Below are 22,143 nucleotides of genomic sequence, written 5' to 3' on the forward strand. Positions count from 1 at the left end.
GTGATAGATGAACAGACAGCCCTCTGCCATGGAGCGGAGAGTGCTCACTGACGTGCTGGCGTTCCCCTGGGGGTTTCACATGTAAACACAACACTCTGACAGAATCTGTTGCAAACACGTTACAGTCATACACAGTAAGAATCCTTAGTATGATAGCTCAGAGAGTGTACACATGGACCTTAAATGGACCCGTAAGGATCCATTTGATTGTGAGCTGAGGACGCCCCTGGAAACCCCCTCAAAGAGGGGGCACATAATGCCACAGAACGTGCCCGGGCCGTGGCCCGGAGTTTGAGTTAAAGTACTGAATTCAATAGACTATTTAAATATTCACATCAACCTAGCACTTAACAGGTTCTAAATACCAATGTGACAGTAAAGAATGGGACAGCAACAAGGATTTCCCCCAAGATTACATTAGTTTATTAAGCAATCAATAATAAAAGCAACACTTGATCGTACGGAATAATAACATCATAAAATGGTGCGGTGATAGATCGAACAGACAGCCCTCTGCCATGGAGCGGAAAGTGCTCGCTGACGTGCTGGCGTTCCCCTGGGGGTTTCATGTAAACACAACACTCTGACTTAATCTGTTGGGGGGGGGGGGAGGCGGTGGACCACTATGCAAACACGTTACAGTCATACACAGTAAAGAATCCTTAGTATGATAGCTCAGAGAGTGTACACATGGACCTTAAATGGACCCGTAAGGATCCTTTTGATTGTGAGCTGAGGACGACCCCTGGAAACCCCCTCAAAGACCCTTAAGCACTTGAACCCCCTCATCCATATTCTGGGGGGAACATTAGCCAAAAATTGCCGATCCACAAACTCACAGTGGTTGGCGTTGCGATGCAGGGTTGTGGAATCTGAGGTTTGGCGTAGACGGGAAATCAAAAGTGCACTTGTAACCCAAGTCCAGTTCTGTTAAACAGCCACTACACCCCTTTTGCAACCAGATCTCATTTCAATATGATGTTTGGAACACAAGAAACACTTTCCTGGGGTTTTTATGTGGGTAATTTGCGTTTTTAGATATTTTAGTATTCCGAATGTCTAATGAGTGTGTTTTTAATTATTTTAGTATTTTAAATGCCTGATGACTCTTCAGGCATCAGGCAGTCTCACTCCCTTCCTGGACTACATGTGTTCTCAGTCAGACACACCCACAGACGGCACCAAAGCATGATGGTCATTGTAGTAATCCAGGGATCCAGTCAAACACACAGACTTCTGGCCATTCTATTAACATTGAGCGACTGGAGTGTCTTCCAACAGTGAAATGTCCCTTTAAGACTAGATGGGTTCCAGTGGTTGAATGTACACCAATGATTTTACTTTCATTAAGGTATAAGCCCCTCAGTGGGAAAACATACCACGTCGTTCAGCACTTATGTTGATTCCTTTCTGGAGCAGAATCCTAAAATCTATATAGGCCACGAAGAGGCCGTTGTAAGTAACCAGTGCTGATAAAAACCCCTGTTAACGGACTGAAAGTGAATGGAACTCCATAGTGGTCTGGGAGTGGTTGCAGTTTGGCTGCGGCTTCACTTCTATATTAGCTGTTAATAAAATGCCTCTCGCAGGCCCCAGGTCGTCCCACTGTAAAGCCCTCTTGGCAGTCCGAGTAATGGAGTTTCTGAGTACTGTTCCAAGAAAATAAAAATATGGCCAGATCACAGTGAAATTCCATAGAAAATACCCCTCCCTCGGTGCGTTAGTGAAGCGTAGAGGAGTTCATCGTGTCAAGGTTGTCTGTGCATGTACAGTATTAGCAAGTGCTGACGGATTTGAAAAGCAGTGTGTCGCCACTGAGATTCAGACGGCAGACTGGGGGTTAAAGATGAGACCCGCTGGAATGATAAATGGCTCCGTATTCAGATCGGGGTCTTTGTGCGCCATGTGTGCATTGAACGGTCTGGAACGCCACTGAAGAGATTGTGGTGGTGGTGGGAACGCACGTCAGTCCCATAGATCTGTTCATCTGGGGTGAGATCTGGTGCCCACGGAGGCCATTATAGCATAATTATTATTCACATCATGGGTCATCGTCGTCCTCACATCAGGACAGAAGGGTTTCATCGTGGGATAATTGAGATCACTCAGATGATGTGACCGGTCCCTCTAAAGGCATGGGGTGTAAAGTAACTAAGCACATTTACCAGTTTCTTTGTAGATTTTGATTATTATTACAAAACATAGCCAAACATTAACCACTTCATTTCGGCCATTTGAAAATAGCCGATCTACAAAGCTCACAATGCGTTCGATGTGACACATTGTGAGCTTGCACTGTAGATCTGTTATTTTCAAAAGATTTGTATACATTTGAAAACTTGGAATGGGACATTCTGCATAATGACTACTTTTAAGTACATTTTAGTACAATTCCGGACTTTTACCGTGTAACAGTCTTTTTATATTGCAGTATTGATACTTTTACTTAAGTAACACAACACAATGCTCCCACTGTAGGGGCCAAACATTCAGGCCTTTATCATTCTCTTGGCGTACACCACACATGCACTCACTACGGTGACTCATGATATGACCGGGCCACCCTTCCCCACAGTGTCTGTAGAACAGTGCACTGTATGGTTTTCGCACCACTGAACTCTGAAATGTGAAGCTCCTTCTTTCATAGTGGAATGCTCTTTCATATGGTTACTCAAGTCTCCTTCTCGTGCCGTGCACCTTGAGGTTAAGTGAGCCTGCTCAGCACTTTCATATACATTCAGCAGAACATGAGAGGATGTTAATTGCTTTGTACCACATGCAGTCCACCTGCAAGAAAGCATCTGCATTCCTTAATGTTTCTCCATTCATTTGTTCCATTTCCCCCTCATATTTGTCACCCGCCTGCTGTACCCATGGTTACTGTATCAGCGTATCTAGTGTGTGTTTTATATAAGGATGAGCACGTTGCAGCCATGCAGGCCATGAATCACTACTTAGGTCAGAGCCGTCACACATTGCTCATACTTTTCCTCCTGTAGTCCCTTTGGCTGCCAACGATGTGATATAATGTGACAGTCTCGGGCAACAGCAGGGCTGTTGCTTCATGACTGAGTGTCTGTCATCAGCACCAGGCCTGATAGGGCCTGACTAGAGTCTGGCAGCCCGCATATGGTCTCGCGCTCTCTCTCTCTCTCTCTCTCTCTCTCTCTCTCTCTCTCTCCTTTGCCACATTCCCTCCCTGCACCCATCATCCTCTACTGAGTAAGACCTCATTAGCATGGCCTTGGTCTCCTATCCTTGTCCGTGGGTGTGTGTCGTCCCCCCCCCCATTCTGTATTAAAAACATAATAATAATTTTGTCCATTCTGAAAAATAAAAGCAATGCCTCTGTATTCCAAAACTAGGGGTGCACCGTTATTGAAATGTTGGCCCATATCCCAACATAAACAGCTTGAATGTAGTAATTTTCATTTAAAAAATTTGAAAGCTTCTCCAGAAAACACAATCTGCAGCCATCACAAAAGGCTTTTTCAGGCTTTAATACATGTTTTTAACACAATTATTATAAAGTAAAATAGCTGCTAAAACCGATATATTACTTTGATAACGATCCAATACCGATATTGCATTTTAAGGCCAATATCAGCCGATAGCGATATGATGAGCGATTAATTGCCCATCCCTAGTCCCCGCAGGTCTCTGCTGGATGCCAATCAGATGATCCCGGGGCACGGTGGCCATGCGGGCCTTCTCTCTCTGCTGCTACTCGCTGTTATTTTAGCCTTTGAAAGTAGAGCGCCAAGAGATCGATATGACGGATGGCTTTTAAGATGGGTGGCGTATCGATGCCTCCGTGGCAGCAGCAGCCGGGACCGAGGCAGACGTGGGCAGAGGAGAGCATCGCTGTCCTGAATATATTACAGGCTCTCCTTGGCTCTTCTCCCTCTCTGCCTCTCCTTCTTCCCTCGCTCTCTCTCTCTCCCCGTCCCTCCCTCTCTGCTCTCTGCCATCTCTCTCTCCTTCTTCCCTCGCTCTCTCTCTCTCTCCCCGTCTCTCCCTCTTTCTCTCCGCCTCGGCCCAGCTATCCATGACTGGTCATTAACGCGAACATTAGCCCATTATGATCGGGAATGCGTCGGTGTCACTTTAGATTTTAACCAAAACAATAACCATGTTTTTGAATACTTTTACTATTCAAAAATAGCAGATCTACAAGCTCATAGCATGGCAGTCGCTACAAGCTTGTATATCTGCTATTGGGGGGGGTCCCTTGAACAAGATATTTTGAGATGGGGGTCCGTGGCCAAATAGATATCATTTTGGGGGTCCTTGACATGAAAACGTTTGAGCATCACTGATATAGGCTACAGCAACGTATACGTTTTTTAGAAGACATTCGTAGAATCGGAACCCTCAGGTCTTAAGGGCTTAAGCGCCCTGTGAATCCACGGCTCCTCCGTCTTCCTCGCCCACTGCCCATAAAATGGAGCAGCCATAATGACATAGACAATGGGCCGCACTTTACAATCAGGGGGATGCAGGGAGGAGTGTCGTCCCGTATTACTAGCAAAAGCAAAGCTATTAGACCGGAGTAAATGGGTTCATTTGAGTCGGTGCGAAGACTGGGGCCGCCCGATGCTCTTGTTGTTTGTCCAACGGCTCATCTGCAAACATTTTTCGAGCAGGGAGGGATGGGAAAAGCAACAAAAAGCTCTGATGTCAGTGGCGAGGGAATTCATTTTATACACTGCTATAATTGAAAGAGATTGAGAGAGAGAATTTGATATTTGATCAGACAGGGTGTGAACGCTCACTGTGGAAGTAGACACACACACACACACACACACACACACGGTTTTAAACGGGAAACAACGAGAACAAACAGAGATAGACTATTATAAGAGCGACGGCGAGGGAGAAAAGACCAGATGATAGAGTGGGGGGAAATGAAGTACACTCTTGCAACACACGTTTGGAAGCCAACATGAATAATGCACAACAGACTCTGCACTCATCTGCACCGCAACGCGCGTACCACATATACCCAGCGGAAGGTCAGGGGCACAGTGTTGCCACGTCCGTTTATTATAAGCGACGTTAGGCTTATTTCTCAGTTCAGTAAATGTCTTCAGTAAAATGTAGCCAGTTGCTTATTTGGGCTAGCTTTCTAATGTTTGTTTGTTAAGAAAGGAGTTTTTCATATCAAGGACCTCCAAATTAAAATGTAAAATGCCGTGTTTAAAACACATTCCAAATATTTCACTTCAGAAAATTGCAGTTGTAAGTTAAACACAGTTTGATGCTACAGCATAAATTAAGTCCTTTGTGGCGGATCATTCGCCCTACATAGCTTCTTTTTTGTGTTCTCTCCAAAAATCTGGCAACAGCGTCCAGGGAGTGTTATTGAATGCAGATGTCCCAGGGGAGAGGAGATGGTTGCAGGGGACAGGAGAGGAAGTCCATTATCGGTTGAGGTGACAGGCGATGATGCCCTCCCTCTTTTTTCTGTCCCCCGAGGAGGTTATCGTAGGGTCACAGTTAAAAGAAAGAGAGTCAACAACAAAAGGAACCTTTTACCTCAATGTACAGGTGTGATAACGTCCTATCCTATGAACATGTACGGTGTAATAAATCAATGTACAGGTGTGATAACGTCCTATCCTATGAACATGTACGGTGTAATAAATCAATGTACAGGCGTGATAAAGTCCTATCCTATGAACATGTACCTTTTACCTCAATGTACAGGTGTGATAAAGTCCTATCCTATGAACATGTACCTTTTACCTCAATGTACACGTGTGATAACGTCCTATCCTATGAACATATACGAAACTGCTTCCGCTTCAAGCAGGGGTTCCCAACCTTGACGACCTTGGCGTTTCAGATTTCTTTTGCAGCCCACGGGGCACGGTTGGCGCAGTCTGTAGCGCTGTCGCCTCACAGCTAGAAGGACCTGGGTTCGATTCCCGCTGGGAGTGCTGGGGCGCCGTGTACCCTCCTCCGTGTCATCAGTGCCCAATCTGCCCATACCCTGGGTGGGGTTGGCGAAAGGGCCTTTCTGTGTGGAGTTTGCATGTTCTCCCAGTGTCCCCTAGGGTAGGTACTAGGTACCCTCACAAAAACTTAATCCTGGTCTCTAAAACTGCCTCCCTTTGGCTAGCCAGTTGTTATAGACTCAACATTGCCTGTGCTTATTTGTCCAATTCATAAGCGTTCCTGTCCGGCTTCCCGTGCTCTGGTGGTACATGTCCTGTGGACTGGCTTAAAAATAAGGCCAGCCTAATTAAAAATGTTCCTCACTTTTATTCTTAGCCTGCAAAAATGCACAGACCAAAAGTATAGTCATAGTATTATAATGGTTGTCCAAAAGTTAAAAAGAGTCCAAGAGTTGGTATTGGTCAACATAATTCAGCATGGTGATGAACACAGTTATTTAAAGATGTTCCACGAAGCAACTCTATGGCACGATGGCATACGCTTACAGAACTGTAAACAAGGCAACGCACATGTCTGGAGACGGAGATCAAAACAGCATCTTTCAAAGGAGTTGTCAGGCTAACACAATATCAGACGAGGAGGCCAACAGCTAGATATCAGCGTTAATATGGTCTAATGAAATGCTTTGCAGCTGCAGTGTGCCTAGTGGTCTCCGGCTTGTCAGTAGCAACACCCACGCTAGCAAATCAATGTGTGCTCAGCAAACCATGCACTCCATGCACTCTACTCAGTCCACACATAATGCACTCGGTCTGTCTGTCTGTCTGTCTGTCTGTCTGTCTGTCTGTCTGTGAGCAGCCACACGCACATGCACTCTCGCACACGCACAACACAAACACAGGCAAAATCAAAACAGCAGGTCAGTACAAATTATTGAGATAGAAAAAATAGAGATGGAACATAAAATTGCGAGTCAGTCTGAAAACAACGTTTTTTCCAAGCAACTGATGCACCTGTGATGGTTCTGTTTACGTTAAACACAGTGACGTCATAGCAACAAAAAAAAGAAAAAGTAACAACTTTGTTTTTCTTCGTTATAGTATGAACCATTGCATTTCTGGGCAGTTGTGAGACGGGCATTATCTGGGACGCCTAAGGGGGGCCCCTTTCTGGCGTGAAAGATGGCGGTCATTTGGCTAGACGAGGGGGCTACGCGGACCCCCTCCTAGGATGGAGCAGCACGGTGCAGGAGGAGCCCCGGGCTGGCTGTATTAATGAACAGGCAGTGCTGAAGGGGACAGGTCCCTGTAATGCTGATGAATGGTCATTACACATCAGACACCAGGGAAGAAGAGGAGGAGAGAGGAAGAGAGGGGGAGAAGAGAGGGGAACAGAGGGAGAGGGAGGGTAGTGTGGAGCCGAGCGCAGGCACCGAGGGAATGGCGGTGAAAAAAAGGCTTTAATTTGCGCCTCGGATTTCTGTAAACTCGTTTATCATGTCAGCGGTGTCATCGTTCCTATCACACCATGCACACGACACACACACACACACACACACACACACACAGCCAGGCTCTCTCTCTCTCCCTCTCTCTCTCTCTCTCTCTCTCTCACACTGTCTTATCTATCCATCTTTATCTATCTCTCCAACATCCACACGGAACCCCAAACTGAGCCTCTCTTTACTCCATATATATTTCTCCCCAGGCCAGATGTTTGTATCCGTCTGCCTCTTTTGTTTTCGTTCACCCCTGTTCCCCCGCAATGCAAAGTGTAATAGCCGGGACCGTGACCCCCCCCCCCCACCACCATGCATCTCCTGGCGCTCTCCTGCCTTCTCATTTAATACCATCTCCACACTCTCTCCATCATGTGGCTGTTTCCTGGGGCCTGAGCTCAGAGGGCAGAGGTCACCTCTTCTTCCATTAGGTCTGATTGAGCATCCTGAAGGTAAAGGTCAGGAGAGGAGAGGGAAGATGCTCCGGGAGATAACTATGTGTGCACGCAACATGAACCGACTGAAGGCCCACTCCGCTCGCTCCACTACAGGCCTCATTAGCTTCTGCATGCTTGCCTGCAGCACCTCAGGATCAGCAGCAGAAGGAATTCAGAGAGAGATAAATCTCCTAACCGAGGTGCCAACACTTCACATGGGAGCAAAACCGCAGAGTCTGGAAGCGGTCTGTGCAAGGGGAGAACTTCAATAGGTGTCGCCCTTACTGAGTGGCAACAAGTGTTTGAAGTCAACGGGCTTAAATGCGACTGTTGCTACGCATAGCATGTTTTCTTGGTATGTCTACTTTTGGAAGGCATGGCTGAGTATGAGTCGGGCACTACTATTATGCAAATCACATCAATGTAAATGAAGTGGTTTAACATGCCGTACCATCAGAGTGATAGACACAGTATCACAGTCCGGGATTTGGGGAGTTATGTTTCGTAGGATGTGTGGATCTTAGCAGGCATATTTAAGATGTGTCAAATAGACATACAGGCTGTGATCTCTGTCAACTACACAGAATTCAGGCTATTATCTGTCTGAATACTGGGTCCTAAGTGGTAGAGTTCTCTCATTCACACTCTGTGGTTTCTCGCCCCGACTCTTAATGACTGCCAGCTAGCCTATTGCCTAATGCAAAATTAATGGCACATTTTCACCCAGACTGTACAGTATAGCTTGGGGGTTGGAGTTAATACCCCGGAGCTACTGATGCTCGGCTACGTTGCTTTCTGGGTCAGGCTTCCTAGTCAGACCAGCGCAGTTCAATTGAAATGGGGATGTGCTCAAATGTGTCTCCATCAGACCATACCGGCACTCCGCCGCCCCCCGTCTGCCTAATTGTAATTCAATAGTGTGTAATTTAGAATTTGTTACACGCCACATTTCATATTGTGGCAAGTCAGTGCCCAGCCACGCTCTGGCGAGATGGTAGATGGCGGATTTGTACGAGGTAATTACTAGGTTTGTGTCTGTAACGGCAGCGGGCCACGTGGTGCACCAGCTCTTGAGCTTGTTTGTAGTCGTAGGGGCAGCAAAGTGGTGTTTTTACTGTTGAGGCACTTTAGGAAATGTTTGTGTCAGAAAATGGAAGTCTTGTCAGTGTGTTTTTGCTGATTGCTGAGCCTCACAGTCTGGCAGACTGAGTGAAGTCTGAAATGAAGTGACATTCTGCTGCAAGTGACTCACCAAAGTGTCCATACACAGGCCAACAGCAGCATACTTTATACTGTATGCTATAGTGAAAACTAACACACCATACTATATAGATGATTATGTACTCCTGTTATTGTTTGAGGGGAATAGAAAGAAAGAAAAGAGATAGAGCTGTTTCACAATCATTTCAACCACTTTAACCATAATACTTTGGCTATTTTCTTAGATTTGAACTCAAATCTTTGCTTCCGGGGGTCCCTGGAACAACACATTTTGAGATGGTGACAAATAGAGTGGAGGGTCCTTGACATGAACACTTTTAAGAACCACTGATATAGCAACATACGTTTTTCACAAAACTAGGATTTAGAATACTTATTTTTTTAACCAGCCTCAGGTCTTAATAGATTAATTTCTCCACACTTTCAAATCAGTCCAAGCTGTCTTAAGTCAGTCTTTAGCCCCTTTGACAAGTGGCCAGCACATGCTGTAAAAGTAGCCAACAAGCCTGCTGGATTGGAAAACAACATGTTTTGGGTGATCTGACCGTGACCAGGGCGTCACTACTGAATTTAATACTGAATCTATTACACATTTCATGCAGATGGTCGCTCGTGAACACAGATCTGAGGTGTCACGTTGTCATGTGTTCTGTAGCCTATATTTGACTTACTTCCTCTCACTGGGAACTGGCAAATTGACGTGTTGATTGCGGAGTAAATTTAATGACAGAAACGTAAGAGAAAGATAGCGAGTGTATGAGAGAGACAGGGAGGCAGACAGTAGTGACATTGTACAATTGGCATTCAAATGTCACACTATTTTAAGAATCACTATCAGAATGAACTTTATTGTCACATCAGACAATGACAGGTGCAAAAGAGTGCGTGAAATGTGTTTTTGTGTGCAAGCTTTCAACCTTTGCAGTTACAAGGAAGAGCTAGAATAGAGAACGACATAATAGAGAAGAAAGGAACAAAGAACAACTCAAATAACAGGAAAGGCAGTGTCAAATCAAATATACAATGTCCAATACACACATGGTCCGTGATTAAAAATAGCAATGGATACATAGCAATACAGAAGGTAGAAATGCTTCTTGTGCAGATCGGAAAATATCCAGCAGATATAAATAGCAGCAGTTTTAAAAATCACAGTTTCATGTGCATGGTTGAAGCATGGTTAAATTATCACTGCATTGCTGCTAATTAGGATTTGTCCCGATCTGATCACATGATCAGAAATTGAGTCCGATCACGTCATTTTCAAGATCGGAATCGGATTCGGGAGCACAATAATATAATCGGGACATCCCTATAGCTGTATCAATATTATTATCCATATCATGATATTAGACTGGATATGGTACTGTTGTAATACTATTGTGGCATGAGTGTTTGAGTATCGGCAGATACTCAAAATCAAATGATCGGAATCGGATCGGGAGCAAAAATTCATGCAAAAAGGCAAACATGCCAGGATGCATGCAAAGTGACGTTATCTCCAGTCTCCAACCAGCTATTTAACACTCCGATTGCGATCGGGGTGTTAAAGAGGAGATGCTGTGAAGAAAGGGGCTTTTATGGCTTGACCCCGTCTTATTGCTGCTTGCAGCTATATTTATTATTAATATTAACCCCATCATCTCTCTTTTTCTCCCTCACGCTCTCTCTCTCTCTCTCTCTCTCTCTCTCTCTCTCTCTCTCTCTCTCTCCGCAGTGGGAGGAGGTGAGCGGCTACGACGAGAACCTCAACACCATCCGGACGTACCAGGTGTGCAACGTCTTCGAGTCCAGCCAGAACAACTGGCTGCTCACCACCTTCATCGACCGGCGTGGCGCCCAGCGCATCTACGTGGAGATGCGCTTCACTGTGCGCGACTGCAGCTCCATCCCCAACGTGCCGGGCTCCTGCAAGGAGACCTTCAACCTCTACTACTACGAGAGTGACGCCGTCATCGCCACCAAGGGCACGGCGTTCTGGATGGAGGCCCCCTACCTCAAGGTAAGGAATGGGTTGTGGGACATTAACAAAATTACATTATGAAAATAATTGTTACTAGAAGCTCGACCGGCCTGTCAGTCTCGCTCTAACGCCACGAAACAAAAAGAAAAAAGGTCTAACGCAGAAACTTGTGGCCTGTAGAATCAACGTGTTCGTTGCTGTTTGATGACGTTGCCTAGAGTGGTCCTAATAGGCAAAAGAGGTGGCTGAAAAGTGCCTGAATAATGTGTTTTATATTAACTGTACAATATGTGAAGACATTGAGGGCGGGATAATGAGCCTTGGCAGAGTACTTATGAATAGTCAGTGCAGTGCTGGTAAGCTCGGCACTAGCAACCAGACACCACATCGACCTTATTCTGATTCTGGTAGTGGGATTAACGATATTATTGCGATAATCAAAATATGCTTAAATCTTAAATTGCCCCCTTTTGTTAAACCACTTGAACCCCTACCATCCCTATTCTGGGGGGGACGTTGCAGATCTACAAGCTCACAACGCGCTGTGAACTTACAGATCGGCTATTTTTGGCAAATCGATTTGTGTAGAGTGAAATTAGAGCGTACCAAATGAGCTCTTTACAGGTCTGCGTTATCAGGTATAGGCGGTTTAAGTGGCACTGAATTTTCAGCTCAACAAAAGCGAATTAATTTCACGATGAATCAAAATCCTGTCCCCGTCCTCAAGGTGGACACCATCGCCGCCGACGAGAGCTTCTCCCAGGTGGACTTCGGCGGGCGCCTGATGAAGGTCAACACGGAGGTGCGGAGCTTCGGGCCGCTGTCCAGGAACGGCTTCTACCTGGCCTTCCAGGACTACGGCGCCTGCATGTCGCTGCTGTCGGTCCGCGTCTTCTACAAGAAGTGTCCCAGCGTCGTGCAGAACTTCGCCATCTTCCCCGAGACCATGACGGGCGCGGAGAGCACGTCCCTGGTCATCGCCCGCGGCATCTGCATCCCCAACTCGGAGGAGGTGGACGTGCCCATCAAGCTGTACTGCAACGGAGACGGGGAGTGGATGGTCCCCATCGGCAGCTGCACGTGCAAGGCCGGGTTCGAGCCCGACAACGGGAACGTGTGCCGAGGTAATGAACCCTTGCTTTGTGTAGTAGTTTAGTTGTTTTATTTTGGTTATTAGAAGCGGGTTAATACAATACCTTTATTAAAAACACAGACCAAAAAGTTGTAGGCTGAAGCCTTAGTTTATTGTGCCTACACCCTTTTAACCTTTTGAATAACTTCATAGGTGAGAAAATGCAACCACGCTTTACAGCGGGGGTTGGGAAATATGGTGTCTGCCGAACCGCAAGGGGCGGGGCCCCTCTTGGGTACGCTTGTTTTCTTCCTCATTCGATCCTTTTCAAGAGTGATGGATGATTCATCACGATAGATCAAATCACCTTGTCTTAGACAGCTGACACGGCTCGGATCTATTTTTTGCCTTTGCGTGTAAGACAGACATGACACACATCATAGATTCACAGCATCATTGGGAAGGATCAAGGCAGGATGAGTGACGTTGCTGTGTTTTCTCGCTCCTTGATCGCATCCCACCTCCTGCCTGAGTGAGCGAGCCATCAGGAGGATTGCATTGATTCCTAATGTGCAGAGAAAGACAGCCTAGTATAGATAGACCGTGGTGGGAAAAAGTGCTCACATTCATTCTTTCTTTTTTTTAACTTAAAGGGACATTTCACAGCTGGAAGAAACTGCAGTCATTCAATGTTGGTAGTATTTGTAGTAGATAACAGTAGCACAATTTGAAATGTGCACCCTATGGCCAGAAAAATAATGTAGTCTGTGTGTTTGACTAGGGTTTGACTGGATTGCTAAATTCCTACAATGACCCTACAATGACCATAATGCTTTGGTGCACTGCCCCTCCTTGTGGAGAGGGGGGAGGCTGCCCCTCCTTGTGGTGACACATTGCTTGTGTAGTGGAGTAAAAGTACAATATTTTCCTCAGAGATGTAGTGGAGTAGAAGTAAAAGGAAAAATACTCCAGTAAAGTAAATGCACTTGGTTACTTTACACCACTGAGTTATAGAAGGCTGCCTTAGGGACTGCTCAGTGTAGTTGTGTGTTCTGAGTTATAGAAGGCTGCCTTAGGGACTGCTCAGTGTAGTTGTGTGCCTGGGAGAGAGAGAGAGGCTGAATGGTTTCTGCAATGCTGTCGTCGCACATGTGCATGCATATGCACATCGTGTAGGTTAATCTGGGTTTATATTGTGAGCGGCACTTCTTCTTTCTTTCCTCTACTGTCCTCCAATGCACCTTTTACACTATGTACACTATGCTCACAGCACACACACACACACACACACACACACACACACACACACACACACACACACACACACAAATGTGCTCAAGGTGTCTGGTGATAGTATGACTGCTTTGAGGCTCCCGGCTCGGTGCTCTATTGGCTGGTCTGCCTCTGGAGGTTAGCAGGAGGGTGTGTGGAGCCCAGATAAGATTGACTGACGCACATCTGCCCTGATCAATAAACAGATATGAGAGTGCCTCATATCTACAAAGCAGTCTGTGTCTACTGTACACTGCTAGCACCGCTCTGCACCCCAAGCAAACACACACACACACACAGACACACGTACACACACACATACACAGTCCTTGGCTGAGGAAAGATGACTTTCAGAAGCGAAGCGCCTAGGCAGAAGTTGCCTTTCGTCAGCTCAAATGTCAAGTTGTAACCCAATTTAAATGGGAATGCATTTCCCCCAAATCATCCACATCTCTTACATTATTCATGAGTCATTGCCTTTTACATCACTTTAATCGTTGTGAGGCTTGTCTTATCGTGATTGTATTCAAGGTGCCTCAGATTCACATAATTCTGGAATGGTAATGTGGTGCTACAATGGTATGTATTTATGTAAAACTAAAAAGAAGACCTTCATTTTGTTGCATTGTGTTAAACAATATGGCACACAAGGCTAAACAGTGCACAGCTATCAATTCCAGCACAAACTGTGATATGTACTGTCCAGAAGATTTATGTCCTCCCCAGGATACAAAACTTGGGTCTCCTGCACACCACAGGAGATTAAGGGCCCTATTTTACACCTGCCGCTAAATGGTGCTAGACGTGGCGCAGTTATCATTGCTAGTTTACGAACAGTTATTATTTTCACTCCTGGCGCCCATGTTATATAGACGTTATAACGCCTATATAACGCCCATGTTATATAGTTGCCAAATCTTATGCACAGTGACAGTGAAAAAAGTCACAAAGCGACTGCGCTCAGACCAGTCCTGAGCTGGTCTTAAACACTACGTACATAACCAGGAAATAACCAAGGCATCTGATGAAAGGAAAGGTCCCAACGTCATTTTCTCTACCCTGCAATTCCAGCCGGCAGATTCGTCACACTGGGTGGCAAACTGCAGCCTGATTCCTGAACTGAATATAAAATAACCATAATATAAATAAACCAAATATTAATAACCAGGACTCCTGCTGCCAGTTATCAAATGATTTGCCTGCTGCCAGTTATCAAATGATTTCCTGAAAGGAATAGCAGTATCGTAGCATGATACCGGTTACCTTCATTTATAATGATGGATGGATCACATAACACGCAGCATGTTTCAGATTGAAAGAGAGATGCTATGTGAGATCTGAGCTGAGGAAGGTGATATATTGTACTTCACAACACCCTAGAAAAAGTATCTGTTGCAGATACGTTGTTCAGAAAAGCTTTTCACATGCAGCACACACTGGGAATGTATCCACTCCTGTGCTATACTTGGACTAAACTGCGGAAAAAATAAGACTCCCCCACCCCCTCTTTTTTGTTTTGTTTTACCCTTTCTTTTTTTGTGGCACCCTGTGCAAATGTGCAAATGCAAAGTTCCGTTGTTAGCAGCAATCACAAAAGCCCTTTTGCTATACCTAGTTGCTACTAAAAAGGCTGTCACAACAAACACTCCAAGCCACACTTGGGGAAGAATGAGACTTTGTTCACAGTCTTAGACAGTGTCTTGTGGTGTTTGTGCTTCTTGTTATGACAGAACGGGCCTTGTTTTGTGTTGCTGTACCATATATCCGATGTAATGTGTCTTTGACGTCTGCCTTTTAACACTCAAGAGTGTAAAGGCGGACCTGTATTTATACTCCATCGTACGACAGTGTCCTGTAGCAAAATTGCAGCTCGTCAAGCTCACAACGTGTCACATTGAGTCCCGTTGCGAGCTTGTAGATCAGATATTGTTTTGGCACCATCGTGCTAAAAAGTATAAATCAGGCTAACTGAAGATTTTACTATGCAGGCACAAGCCCTCAAGTAGTCTTTGATTCTCTTCCTCCTCTGCGTTGGGTGTTTTCCTTTCTCCACCCTTATTTTTACCTCAAGTTCGTACACAAACAACCATCCCAGTAATTGGAGCCTTTAGTCATTCTGATTTGTTGGTTGGAAACTTGATCTGGTGCCTGTTGGTGGGGGGTCCCTGGTGCAGACGTAAACATCACAGTGCAAGATCGCGCACTCGCATACCACCACTTACACAAACATCATGAAGACATACATGCATGTACTGTATGTACAGTATGTGTACATACTGTATTACATTTACACGGATACGTGCACACACCTGGATGCACACACAATCGTACAGAAAGAAAATCTCCCCTTGTGCCTGCACGCACGCATGCACACACACCTCTATGCACTACAAAGAGACCTTGAGCAAAGGGGATGTGTATTTGCACTAATTCCCACAATCCCCCTGTCTTCCTTCTGTAAGTGCTCTCAGAAAGAAAAGACTCCCTGCTGCGCTGAACTCGTATGCCATCTCTTCCTCTCTCTTTCTCTACCCCTCTCTCTCGTGGTGGAATGGTAGGGCACTGTGGTGCAGGAATTTAAAATGGGGGCCTGAGTGTGAAAGGAATGGTTTCATGTGAACTGTTCTTGTGGAGTCGGTAGCACAAGGCTCAAGCCAAGGTTTCTTTATTGTTACATGTTGTGTATATACTGTACGGATACAAAGAGAGTAGACAATTATTTTCTTCAGGTTCCTGATGTGGTGCGTTTGTGGTGGGTTGAGATGCACAAAGATATATACATACACAAAGAGCCTTTGTGTATGTCCTTATTGTTGTTGTGTACTGTACTGTACTGTACTTGTTTGTTGTATGTTGTGCCTCAAGGACTCCCTTGAAAACGAGTTGCTGCAACTCAAGGGACTATCCTTCAGGGAAATTTCAAAATAAAATTCCTCAGACGTTGGAGGTGTAATGTTCTCAATGCTGCACATGAGAGAGAGAGAGAGAGAGACCCATTAAAAATCATGTGTCATTTTAGATTTTAACCACTTATGTTGGCTATTCAAAAATCGCAGATAAGCTTCTAGATCTGCCTATTTTTAGATTTGGAAGACATTTTCAGCATGTAATTATTTAATGGGTGAAGGGAGGTATAAGTTGTCACAGCACAATAAGCCTCTCACCTGCAGGGTCTCCGCTGAGAACGCTACTTTTTCAACCTTTTATTTTCCACCCAATATCCCTCACAGCCGCTCGCAATCCATTATTTAAACACTCTCATCTAACCTTAAAGTGCTTGTGGAAGCAAGCTTGAGCACTTGGGCCAGCCAATAAAGGGCGGTTGGTTCAGTAGTACAGTAAGTAATGTGCCCCCGGCGTTGAAAAGTTGAAGTAATTGCCCATTAGAGATTAAGTGAAAGGAACAAAAAGAGTATGAGAGCATGCAATTACATGCTCAAATAGTCACTTGTCACTGAGAGCGTGACTCGGGAGATGCAGCGAGCGTTAGCCCCACGAAACGCACTGTAGACTTAATGTATGCTTCAAATAATCAGTGAACAATTACTATTTTAGGCCAGGTTCTCACAGTGGGGTCCGGGGCACCTCCGGTGATCTTTGGATACAGGGGGTCCCCAGCTAAATGTGTTAATACATTTTAATCACTTTATCCAGATATATGTTCACTATTAAAAAAAAGTCTTGAAAGTGTTTGAAAATGTCTTTAGATTTTTTTCAACACCAATATTCTCTTCTGGGGGTCCTTGGCACAAAACATTTTGAATTTGGGGGTCCTTGACATGAAAACATTTAAGAACCACTGATGTACTGTAGTTATTAATTAATTAGTTAGTGTGTGTGTGTGTGTGTGTGTGTGTGTGTGTGTGTGTGTGTGCGTGTGCGTGTGCGTGTGTGCGTGAGCTGTTGCTCACGTTGTGATGACTGCATTCTCTATAGACTAAATGTTTTAATTAGTGACATATAGAATGGTGTGTGCGCACATGTGTGTGGCCTACAGTTAGGTGGCCAGAGAAACCATGTAGAGTTGTTGTACTGTGTACAGATAATGCCGTCATGCCACCCTCATGGTTTCCCAGCCCCCACAAAAGGCATTTATGTATGGAGCTGCCTGCCTGCCTGCCTGCCTGCCTCCCTCCATGCCTGTCTGTGTGACTCTCTCTATCTCTCTACCTCTGGGCTAAGCAATCTGCTAAATATTTGATTGCCTGTTAAATCGAGCCGAGATGCTCCAAATAGCAGGTGATTGTGTGGGCGTGTGGGTGAATGCGAGTATGCGTGTGTGTGGGCGTGTTGGTGAGTGTGTGGGCGGGTGGGTCATGTGTTTGAGAGAGTGGTTCGTACAGTATGTGATGACTTGGAGGAAGTGGGTTTTGTTGCGCATGGTCCCCAGCCTTGTTGCGGTCATATCTGTGGTCACCAACTGAGTGACTGATCACTCACTGTCAGTAGATTAGTTTAATGTCTGCTGCATAACCCTGTTCCCTCTGAAACATAGTGGCGGGACCAGCCGTGGATCATTTTAATGCATCCCTGTGATATTCTCATAGGTATAATGAGGTGATTAAAATTCACCGGCAGGCTCGTTTGTTTGAGACCTCGAAGTGTGACTAAGGAGTTCATAGTTTAGGCTCTCCAGTCCAGAAGTGATTTTGTTTTTGCATAAATTGCCTCGTAACAAACAAACTGAAATGAATTGCGTCCAAGCGCAAACCAGACCTTTTTGGAGTGCCCTTTTATTAATTATTTTTTTGTGCCGTGTATGGAAACCGGTGCCCTTGCCCCCTCGGGAGAGCCTGGATTCCTTGGGAGCTGATTTACGCCTGCCTGGGAGTCTATAAAGCTCCCTGCCGGGGTTTATGAGGCCCTCTGCAATGGTTTTTATTCTTTTGTAATTGGTTAACCGTGCTGAAAGCTTATTGCGGCGCTTGTAGCTTTTGTCTGATGGGCCATTCCTATGCAAAGCACACAGCTGCTCTGAAGCTCCTCGCCCCATGGGGTGGGGGGGGGGGGGGGGGGGGGGTAGCGAGGAACGGTGGGATGGACAGGGGTCAGGGCTGACGCCAGGCTTGCTTTTCTACTGAAAAAACATCTATGTTTGGGTCGCGGAGACATTTTTATTGCTCAAAAATAAAAAATAAAATAAAAGTCCCTTCATTTTTATTTTATTTTATTTGTTTCCTATACATTTAGTTTTTTATTATTATTTCAAAACATCGAAAATAATCTGAGCAATCTAAACAAAAACATGCAAATTTACAAATAAATTCAATGTTTTAAATGAGTACGTTTGGGAACCATGATGGACCATTTTCGTGCCGCTAATCCCCAAATCCATATTGGTCGCGGACCCCCATTTGACAATATTTTCTCTGCCCGATGACCAAGGGGGGTTTCTCCTTTAGCGATTAAGATGTTGGATTTCCACGTGGGAGACCAGGGTTCGATTCCCGGGGCATTAACATTGGTGCCGTGACCCGGATCGGGTTTCCCAGTGGGGGGAGGTCAGGAGGCTCAGAGCCTCTGCCTGATGACCAAAAGCCTGATATCTCCCCCGACCAAGGGGGAATTCCCCTTTAGGCTAGTGGTTAAAATGTTTGCTTTCCATGCAGTAAAGTTAAGTGAGTCGTTTTCCACATCCCATATTGTAAAAATATATATTGTGACATGATGTAGATGGCTATTTTGTTGGCTATATTTTGGGTCTGAATGTCCCTGCACTAATAGTGCACCAATGAGGGTGCCTGGTCTATTTATTTATTTTTCCCGACCGGCGCTGGTGCATGCCATGGTCTAGCAGCGTTTCCATTTAGCTGTGCACTAGTCGTTGTGTATTGGCTGCATACATACATGCAGTAACTGCAGTTCAACTCGATCAAGGTGTCAGACGGGCTTTTCTCTCAATTACTCACCCCATGGAGCCTTGAATTCATGGATAATGCTTTGAGTGGTGCAACCACTCCCTTACGGAGCTGTGTGTGTGTGGGTGGGTGGCTGGATGCGTCTGAGCACGAAAACAGCATGGTTGTTTTTCACCACCTGTGCGCAACCGAACACACACAAACACACATATTAACTGTATATATGGTGTGCCAGTATAGTGACAGTACAGCACAGTAGAGGGTACAGTAGAGGGACCCCCACACACTATGGGTCTGGAACTCCCCCCCGGGGACCCCCACACGGAGCTGCACCCCTCACTTCCATCCATCCATCCATCCCTCCATCCATCCATCCTCCATCCATCCATCCAGGGCTGTTCCATATCCTGTAGCCGCTACAGTAGACGCCAGGCCTGTAAAATAGGGCCAGGTAGCGTATAGGACAGCATGGTGATGTGCATCTTTCCTTATTTTCTTTCACCGTTAAGCTCCAGCGGGCTTTTGACACATTGGCACATTAATATTACAAATATTCAAATAACTTTATTTAACATTCCGTGGGCTGGCGGTGGCGGCAGGAGATTCACAGCCCATTGAGCAAGTGCGCTTCCCTGGGCTAAGTGCCGATTCATCATGGCTGCCTTACTCCTGTCTAATGGCTGCCATCATGGGGCTGCGAGCACACACACGCACACACGCACACACTGTCACACACGCACACACTGTCACACACACACACACACACACACACACACACACTGTCACACACACACACACACACACACACTCACACACAGTCTCCATGCTACTGTACAATGGCGGATGTCAGGCACACATACGCAGGAGAAGAAATGTATTATATTTTCTTGCTGAGGATGTTTACCACGTGCCGGCCAGCATGCCGAGGGGCATACAGGCATACAACGGCAAATTAGTTTTTTCATAAGTTCCATCATGGTTTATTTCCAGAAAGGGAAAAAAGAAAAACGAGGTGCGAGGGCAGGGAGAAGGGAGAACATGGAGGAACATATCCACACGAGGGGAAGAAGTCACTTTCAAGTAAAGTGCTTCAGTCGTCAGGGCAGCCATGGCGACAGGCCTTGTTCAGCAGTCTGATGTTAGCAGGAGAGGAGCTGTTCAGACATCTGTGGGTGCTGCCCTTGATACTAAGGCCTCCTTGCCATGGCCACGGTCGTAGTGTGGGTGTGAGAGTTACAGTTTGTGGCTAAAGCCGTGGTGCATGTCCCTGATGATGAGCTCTGACCCCGGGAAGCTCCCTTCCTATTACGCGCTCAGTCGACCGCAGCAGCACCCACTGTATTGTATGTAGGTTGAACATGAACATCCATGGACATGCTGTATGTGGGATTGTGTGGGATGAAACATACATGAACGAATGGCATATGCGTGGGGACGAACTGCAATGGCACACGCTGCAATGTTGCATCATCCGACCCACGGCAGAACGGACCCGGACAATGTGTTTTTTTTAACGGCCGTTTCATTAATTTCGTTGTGGTTGACCCGCTACTGCTGGACTGACCTGAGGATCAACCCGCAGGACAGCTAAAGCCCCACACACACGGCCGCGCGTTCACGCCTCGCCTGACGCTCCTTGATACGCCACTGTTCTATTTTCCAGGCATTGCTGCGCGGCAACGCCTGTGCCGCGTCGCTGTGCACCCGGTGTGTGTTGCCAGTTGGGCTTTACAGGCAAACTCACTTGTTGTGGAAGTGCTTATCTATTTTCAGTGGGTGTGTTGTTGCAGGTGGCTTTCATCAAATAATGCTCGCTTGCCATTACCTGTAAGAGAAAGTCGTGGTCCTCATTGATCCCAAAATTGCAGTGTTCTGCTGATTTGTAGACAACCCCACTCTCCTCCCACACCGGCAGACGAAACGTTCCCCAACATACCACACTCTACAAGCATGCTGGGACTATTGTCAATGAACCCATTCACTGCATATACCTCATGCTGATCTGGCTGTCCCACAACAGGGTCCTAAGTGATCAGGATTATTATTATTATTTTTTCGTTCTTTTTGTTGTTGTTGTTGCTCCACTCCAGTGCGGTGTTGGCTGGTCCTTTATGTGTCTCAGGTGTGCTGGACTCACTCCAGCTCTGCGAACTATTAGAGCCAATTCCAGTCCATTTGGCCCTGTCTGTTTCTGATGTACTGTGTCTACTTCATGCGCAGAGTCGCAGACAGACACACACTTATTTCTGTTCACCCCCCTCCCCCCCACACACCCCATGCCACACACGCACACAGATACTCCTGCACAGTGCACACACATGCTCTCACACAGACACATCTACTCCCCATTGTCTGTCTCTTCCTGTTCCATCCATATTCACTCTTTCTCTCTCTACGTCACACACACACACACACAACACACACACACACACACACACACACACACACACACACACACACACACACACACACACACACACACAAACACACGCACACAGCGTCTAATATTAAACAAGTCACCTTGAAGCCCAATTAAGGGCTGACTCTTCCTCTCCGTGTTGCAGAGACGACCGCCGTGACACAGACAGAAAGCAGAGTGGGAGAGAGAGAGAGATAGACAGAGAATAGATAGGATGAGAGTGAAAGGCTCCTTGTTCCCATGGCTCTCAATAGGCTGAATAGGACCAAGACAGCAGAGAGTAGCACTGAAAGGAGTGTGCGACCCCAACAAAGAGCCATAGAAAGGAATGCCCAAACAGAGTGTTTGTAGTGACCCAAACACAGATAGTCTCTTTCTCTCTCTCTCTCTCTCTCTCTCTCTCTCTCTCTCTCTCTCTCTCTCGCTCTCGCTCTCGCTCTCGCTCTCGCTCTACAGCGACAGAGTCAGCCTCTAATGATACCCGGGGAATCTTCTGGGAGCC

At 46.0% G+C, this 22,143-nt stretch overlaps 1 protein-coding gene across 2 annotated transcripts in view; it reads left to right on the plus strand.

The window, feature by feature from the left end:
* ephb1 (EPH receptor B1) overlaps nucleotides 1–22,143 on the plus strand; it is a 238,357-nt gene that overhangs the window by 91,925 nt on the left and 124,289 nt on the right. For both annotated transcript variants that reach the window (XM_080778273.1, XM_080778272.1), the window contains exons 3-4: nucleotides 10,775–11,059; nucleotides 11,748–12,144. In XM_080778273.1, the coding sequence (XP_080634399.1) occupies nucleotides 10,775–11,059; nucleotides 11,748–12,144 (682 nt within the window). The remainder of the gene's footprint in view (nucleotides 1–10,774; nucleotides 11,060–11,747; nucleotides 12,145–22,143) is intronic.

Source organism: Protomyctophum bolini, assembly GCF_963924005.1.
Source record: "Protomyctophum bolini genome assembly, chromosome: 12".
Taxonomy (NCBI): Eukaryota; Metazoa; Chordata; class Actinopteri; order Myctophiformes; family Myctophidae; genus Protomyctophum; species Protomyctophum bolini.